Raw genomic sequence first — 8,073 nt, forward strand, 5'->3', positions numbered from 1 at the left:
CCAGTGTTCTCTAAGCATATAGTAATTACAGACATACTCAAAGGAGCTGTGCTCTTCTACCAAAATGGACTCTAATTTCCTATCACTTGTACACAAAGAAATACTCCTAGACAGTTATTTTTTGTGTATTTTCTTTGCTTGTGCTCAGAATAACACATGCCATTACTAAAGGACTCACAGATTGCACACTCAGCAAATGTTAGCTCAGAACAGGAAAGAAGGGGTACATCAAATTAAAAAAAAAATCAGTAGTTTAATTCACTGCACCATTCATCAGAGTTACCGAGTTATTCTTACAGCCTTGATGTGATGATTAAACTCACCAATGCGTTAGCAAGTAAGGTCTGCATCAAGACAGTTCAATTTATTTTTTCTTGAGTTTTTTCCTATCTACTTTTCTTTCTCTCTCTTTTCTTTCTCTCTCTTTTCTTCTTTCTTTTTCCTTTTTCTTTCTTTCTTTTTTCTCTTTTTCTTTCTTTCTTTCTCTCTCTTTTTCTTTCTTTCTTTCTTTCTTTCTTTCTTTCTTTCTTTCTTTCTTTCTTTCTTTCTTTCTTCTCTTTCTTTCATTCTTGCTTTCTTTCCTTCCTTTCTTTTTCTTTCTCTTTCTTTTTCTCTTTTCTCCTTTCTTTGTCTTTCTTTCTCCTTTCCTTCCTCCGTCTCTTTCTTTTTCTTTCTTCCTTTCTTTTTTTCTTGCTTTCTTTCGTCTTCTTTCTCTCTTTTTTTCTTTTTCTAATAAAGATAAATATTCCCTTTGGCCTTCTGTTCTTTGAGTGGGGCTTTATTCATTTTTGTATACCCAACAAACCTATCTAGTATCAAAATCAAAAGCACTGTAATGAGAAAGAAAGTTGCTGCTTTCGTAAGCGCTTCTTTCTAGCTTGGCTTGTATCTGTGCAATTGCACTTTATATGGATTTTTGTTCTCCTGAATATTGTTTATATTTTAATATATTCTTATATGCTGCAAACCATCTTTCCAGGACTACCCTATCATAGTGCTGTATAAGAAAGCAGTATTTTGTTTAGATGGGGTCATTGTAAATTATCTTCAGTCCCAGACCCTTCTGGACTGGAATCGATGTCCAGGAAGGCCTCTTTATTGGTGAAAGTTGAGCTGAGAGTTATGCTCTGCCGAGGCTTCACAGGTGCAAGTTCATCTAATTTAATATTTTCATTTTTGACCAGAATTGTTTTATCCATGTTTTCTTCACTGTGCCTTGCAACAACAGCATCAAATACATCTAATTTTGGTGGCAAAGTCCCACTCTCAAATAGGTATTTAGCCAGATAAGAGACACAGATGTTGGTTAGGAAGGAAGTGGCCATGGCCAGTGTTTTAAATGGGAATCTCTGATTATATATACCATTCTTATCAGCATAGTAGCCAGGGTAGAAGATCAAGGGCTGCAGGTACAAGTATGGCTCCCCTCGAGTTATTCTCAGAAAAAGGCCAGACACATAACCTGCCACAGCCCCATACGTGTTGGTTCCCTTGACGAAGAGCACACAGAGCAGCTGTGGGAAGATGATGATGTAGACAAGGTCGGAACTGAGGTACCAGAGCCCGTACACGGTCTTCGTGAGCAAGGCCATGGCCGTAGCAGATGCTCCAAACACAAACACTGTGATCCGCATGACCCAGACAATCTCTTTGTCTGATGCCTGAAAGAAATCGCCACAATGTCAGCTTTTTGCACAATGTGTTACCTCATTTAGGCTAATTATGAGATACATGTGTGTGCCTTAAAGCTGCTCTAAAGAATCCCACCTGGTTCAGATGGTTCAATCTGTGCACAAACTACAGCACCGAAGGCACATGGTCTAGGCAGCCTTCCAGAGAGACTTTTGGGAGGGCTTCTGAGGAAAAGCATAGACCTCGCACGCCTCCCGATGGATGCATGGGAGGGAGGTAAGAGGAGCTAGCATGGTGTCATAGAGGGATAATAAGGTAGCGGAGGATTCCGTGGACTTTACATAGTAGGAAAAACATGTTTAAGTATTTATTTATTTATTTCATGAGACAGACAGAGAGAAAGGAAGATAAGTACCCTCAACAGGGTGAGCTGATGGTTTGAGCCCCAGACCTGGGAAATTCACGCCAGGCATGTGTGCATGTGTGCCCCAAATCCCATTAATTTGCCATGATTCACCCACTACCCCAGCCTCCCAGTCAGCCAGGATCCTGGGCCCATGCTTGCATGTCTGGAAGGTACTGGTCAACCTGAGTATTGAACCCTGACTCTCCAGGTGACCTCCAGCACTTCCAGACTCTGTAGCACTGTGTGCACCACACTGGGCAGCATGTTTCCGTGTGGCATTGAGAGAGCACAGGCCATCCCTACTTCCTTGCTCTGAATGCTACCGTCTGTAAGGCTGACCATCTGAGGTCCTTGGGAAGGGCTTGCCTAAGGACTACCTTTGGTAAAAGGCAGTGTAACACGCTCTGGTACCTCTGGTACCTTTGTAACAACACGGGGGCCATTTTGTTAACTATGACCTAGGAAACTAAGAGAGGCAAAACTATAGTCCAAGAAGAGAGTGGAGAGGTGCTCTTGTTCACTCAGGGGCCACAATAGCATACTGTTTTGCAGCCCATTTGATTCAACAGGAAATCAAATTAATAGGGTATTTTCTGACAAAGATGGACTTGGGAATTCACATGATGACAGTCCAGATGTTACACATACACCTTAGAAATAACATACCATATTTCACTTCCAAGTTCACCAGTCTCTGATGTATGTAACTAGAATGAAGTTCAACTAATGAGGCTAACAAGTGGAATGGTGGTTTAGGCACTGGACTCCCACATGGCCAACCATGGTTTGAGTCCCAGACCTGGGAAATTCACACTGGTCATGTGTGCATGTGTGCCCAAAATCCTAGGAGCAGGATGGAGAAGAGACTGCAGCATGGTCATCGCCCTGGGGGTGATTTCTCACTTTCCTTCTAACTGTCTCTCTCTCTTTCTCTCCAATGAAAGCACATATTCTATTGCAAAAACCTAAAAAAAAATTAATATTTTATTACTCTCTCATCGAGAAGACAAGAAGTTTAAATCACAGCAATAGGACTGTACCTCTTAGCAAATGGCTATACTGATTTATTCTCATCATTATTAGTATGAATGGTACCACAGGTTGATAACATTCATTAACAACATAAATAAAATTTATTCAACTTTGTATGTGTAAGAGGGCCAGTTCTTAACAGGAAATATTGGGGCCAGCAGGTGGCATAGTGGTTAAGGTACTGGACTCCCACATCACCAACCATGGTTCAAGTCCTAGACTTAGCATCTTGAAAATCATGCCTAGCATGTATGCCTTTGTGCCCAAAATCCCAGGAGGAGAATGGAAGAGAAGGGACTGTGGTGTGGCCATCCTACCCGGAAGTGATTTCTCACTCTCACTCTCCCTCTCTCTCTCTCTCTCTCTCTCTGGTGAGCACATGCACCCTATGGTAAAAACCTAAAATAAAGTAGAGAATATTAATTAATATGGAATATTATATGCACAATAAATACAATGACGAGCAGCAAAAAGAATAGCAAATTACAAGTTTAAAAGAACTGTTCTTACATTTTGTCTGAAGGAGAGCTGGTAGATGTTCCTAGCAAACATGGAGCTTGCTGACAAGATGGAAGAATCTGCCGAGGACATGACGGCGGCAGAGACCGCGCCGAGACCAAAGAAAGAAATGTACACAGGGCAGAGGTACTGCAGGACGATGGGCAGGATCATGTCCGCCTCCTCATTGCTCTTGGGGTCTAGCGGCCCGTATGCAGTCTGGTTCCAGTCTGAATAGAAACAGCAACCAAACAGCCGTGTGTTCTTTATCCATTGCAAGTCATGCTACTTACCGGGCCGTTAGTTAAGTCACAAAGTTGGTCTGCTTAGATGGGCAGCCCACTGCTGGTCAAATCTAAGTGTCTCACGTGTCCTGCCTTCTAATGGTGCTCACTGCAGCGTCATTCCCAACAGCGGCACAGAACCTGGTGTGAGACACACCCTGCCTTTCTGCTACGGTGGTGCTACAGGGCACAGAATCACAGAAAACAAAGGCTCTGAAATGGAATCACAGGGTTTTCCTTGGACCACCAGGAGCTGTGAGATGACACTCACTTTTTCTCCCGTGGGCTCCATTATCAAGTGGCTGCAGACAGTAGTGGAACTGTCCTCACCCATCCCCTTCTGAATATACATCTGGCTCATGCGCTGTCTCGGCATTACTTTTCTCCCACTACAGTTTCTCCCCCTTTGTGGAAAAGTCCACTGCCTTAGACGTTGGGGGGCATGCTAAATTAAGGAAAGTCCTTTTTAATTGAATAAAAAGCATAGCCATGAGCCTGACATTTTCAGGGTTTTGGCCTTGGTAGAGTCAAAGGATTGGAGACATAAGTCTATTTTTTAAAAAAAATTTTTTAAAGGTTTTCACTATAGGGTGCGTGTGCTCGCCAGCCAGACAGAGACATAGAGACAGAAAGCGAGAAATCACCCCCCGGGGGGATGGTCACGCCGCAATCCCTTCTCCTCCATTCTCCTCTCGGGATCTTGGGCACGCACGCACACGCACCCGGCGTGAGTTTTAAGCCACCGGGTCCGGGACGCGAACCGCGGTCGACTACGTGGGAGTCCAGTGACATAGCCATTACGCTAACTGCTGGTTCCCAACATAAGTCTATTTTTGAATAGGTAGCTTTCCATTGTTCAGGTCTAGTACGTGCTGCAGAGTACGGTGAAACCCGAAACGTGCATGCCACAGTTCCGTTCTGATGTGCAGACCTTTCTCCATGCCGTGGTTATAGGGCAAAGTAGGAGTGCTTCCTCTGCATCCTCCCATTTCTCTTCCCCTATTTTCACATTATGTTCGGCATCAAAGACATCCTAGATGAAGCCGACTTTAGAACCCTACTTGAGATGGTGCAGTATCAGAAATAGCCATCAAGAATGTGAACCCAATCTAAAAAAAAGCAGGCTTTGTCAACTTCTCGTTCTACAACCCCTTCTCCCTATCCCGAGCCCCATGTGGTAGTGGCCGGATCTGTTTTCTGGTGGGGAGATAAATACCTTTTTTTCCCCAAAGGCAAACGCTGCATAGCGCCTTGCCAGTCATCCTTTTCCCTAAAGTTCTACATCACAGGTGGACAACTGCGGTGGGGAGTGGGTGCCCTGGACAACGGCCGCTCCTCTGAAAGCCAAACCCCACTAGTGGAAAGCCGGGTGCTGTGTGAGCACCAGCCTGGGTCATCTTTGTGAAACGGCACAGTGGAGGGTAGACTTCCTCTTCTCTCTTCATTGCTTCTACCTCGAGAACTTTCGAATTCGGGATAACGTGATATATTTTCACTAAATTCTCTTTAAAGTTGTATGGGAACAGGGAACATAAGGGCTAAGAGTAAGTAATATGTTCAATAAAATTAAAGATGAGATTATAAAAATATTCCACATAGAGACTTATAGGGAGATAATCATTTCACAATGCCTTTTAAAAAAACTAGTCTTAGTTTATCTTAGCCCACACATGTATTGATTTCTCCGGGGAATAAAACTCTTAATTAACAAAACTATTGATTATGAAAAGCAGGAATCTCAAGTTCAGAATGGCCCTTGGTGCCCGGGATGGTGACAGGTAATTTTTTTCTTCTTTTTTTGAGAAAGATTTTTTCTTTAAGGCACATGTGAGAGAAGAGACAGAGAGAGAAAGTGAGAGGGAGGGATGGCCCTGCCTCCACCATTTCTCCACCATTCTCCTCTTGGGATTCTGGGCATGCACATGCAGGTGCCCAGTGTGCATTTCAGGCCACTGAATTTTGGACTCGAACCACGGTTGGCCATGTGCAAGTCCAGCACCTTAACTACTGTGTCACCTGCTGGCCCTGAGGACAGGTAAGTTTCTGACCCAGTGGCCTTCAGCTCTGGCCATGCTGTGCCTCACCTCAGTGGCTTTGGAACAATACTCGGTCTACTTTTGACTATTAAAACAAAGTTCTTGAGGAGTATACAAGAAACAGGTATCTTTAAAAGAGTCCTTCCTGGGGGCTAAGCTGTGGCATGCAGGTGACAAAACGGCCCACAGGAAAAGGGCCCTGGGTGTACAGGGTGGGATCTCCCTGAGCCCACAGGGAGTGCATGCGTGTGCCCATTATCTGAGCTGGCTGAGGCGGGGGTGGGTCATGTCAGGTGCCATCCCCCTGCTTTCTCTATCTCCCTCACTCATGGAAGAAAAAGAGCTTTAGGCCAATCACAATGAGAATAGTAATAAATATAGCTCTTATGAAAGAAAAAAAAAAAGGGTCCGTCCCTATTCTCCAGATGACATCAATGTGCACTCGAGTGAGAACCAGCTGACTGGAGTATATATAAAGAACTGATAAATTCACCCAAACTGGGGAGATGGTGTGCTCACCCACAGTGTATTGGTGGAGAACCAAAGACATCTGGAGGCCATCGAACTATATACAATATGATTCTCTGAATACCATTGCCAGAGTCTATAGAAGAACATGATGAGAAATAATTAAGTAAATGGAACGAGAGGAAAGTGGACGGAGCAGCCAGTGGGGACTGGTGACTAAGAGAGCACTGTGAGAAACGGCAAGAGGTTTACCTGTTGATGCTCCAATGGCCCCGATGAGGATGGCCGGGAGAGCCATGACCAGGCACCCAAACGCTGCCAGGAAGGACAACACTTGGGCGTAGGTGGCTGAGGATGAAGACAGGACCCTCTGGAAGTACGCTTGCCATGGGATTCCACCCAGTATCTACAGGAGAGCCACGCAGAGTCAGGGGGAATGGGGGCAAACAGCATCTACTACGTCTTTCTAGAAAGAAGCTTATGACAATCGCACCTAGAACAGTCATGACATGATCGGAAGTATAGAAAATGCCCACGGATAATTGCTTTCATTATGCTTACTTTCCCCTGAGTATGTCCCCCCAAATTCATCCGTTGGCATTCTAATTTCCACGGTGATGGCTAAGGTATCAGGTGGGGGCCTGGGAAAGATGTTGAGGAGGTCGTGAGGGAGGAGCCCCCATCAAGGCAATTAGTGTCCTTGCGGGAGGCCTGGGACAGGGGTGCTTCCACCACATGAGCACACAGTGAGAAGGTGCCATCGGTGAGGAAATAGGCCCAGGGCCTGATCCTGGACTTGCCAGTCTCGAGAACTGTGAGAAATCGATATTTGCTGTTTCTCAGCCATCTGGTACTTTGTTATACCAGCCTGCATGAACTAAGACAGTGTTATTGTCAGACTTTTGGACATGCAGAACTTCATCCAGTTTTTTAGTTACATAGGACACTTACTTTTCTCTAATTTACTTTCTTTTAGCTGCACTACTGTTACCCAGAAACCTTAATTTGCTCTCACGGAGTTGTATCCCTCATGAAATAGTCTCAAAAAATAACAGATTCTGAAATCACCAAGTTAAATCTGAATCAATGCACTCTAATAAATATTTAGACTCCACTCGCGTGCCAGGCCATGTACTGGTTGTGAAGGGCCCAAACGGGAATGAGGCATGGCTCCTGCCCAGGAGCTTGCTCTCTCTTGGGACAGTCAATGCACGATGCTATTTTCCAATATGTGGTGTCCAGAGCTCTCAAGACAGTACAGTAAGGAGTCAAGGAAAATAATATTGTTTGCATTCATTTTACCTCATAATCTCAATGTTATGTGGTTGTTGTTATTAAAATGAATGATATTACAGTATGAGAGCATCTCAAAAAATTGTGAAAAACTGGAATTAAAGTATCAGTTTGTTTTGGTGCAAAACAAATGTGAAACCCATGCATAACTTTTTTGCAATGCATGAACTTGTGCAGACCTCTCATGTGTACGTGGTTGGTTAATGCAGATAACCTATATTGGCGATGTGCTTAATCGTTGTACTGAAGGCATGCATCCAAACGGCTTAGAGACATGGATCTGTAATGCAGCTTGTTGGGAACAAAAGTGAGGAACAATCATTTGTAAGAGAGAGAGGACGGTGGTGGGAAGCAAGGAGGGGCAGCAAGGGCAACTCGAAAAACCTATAGACCAGACATTGGGGCCGGTGCTTAAACCCTGAGA

The 8,073-nt window shown here is 44.3% G+C and overlaps 1 protein-coding gene across 1 annotated transcript; it reads right to left on the reverse strand.

Annotated features, from left to right (window-relative positions):
* Positions 1-682: 682 nt before the first annotated feature.
* SLC5A7 (solute carrier family 5 member 7) lies at positions 683-6,762 on the reverse strand (the record flags this gene model as incomplete). Its single annotated transcript, XM_006165287.1, has 3 exons — positions 683-1,661; positions 3,581-3,798; positions 6,609-6,762. Coding segments are annotated over 3 exons (1,002 nt in total), but the record flags the coding sequence as incomplete, so codon positions are not given.
* Between the last annotated feature and the right edge of the window lie 1,311 nt (positions 6,763-8,073).

This window comes from Tupaia chinensis, unplaced genomic scaffold, assembly GCF_000334495.1.
Source record: "Tupaia chinensis unplaced genomic scaffold, TupChi_1.0 Scaffold143867_1, whole genome shotgun sequence".
Taxonomy (NCBI): domain Eukaryota; kingdom Metazoa; phylum Chordata; class Mammalia; order Scandentia; family Tupaiidae; genus Tupaia; species Tupaia belangeri.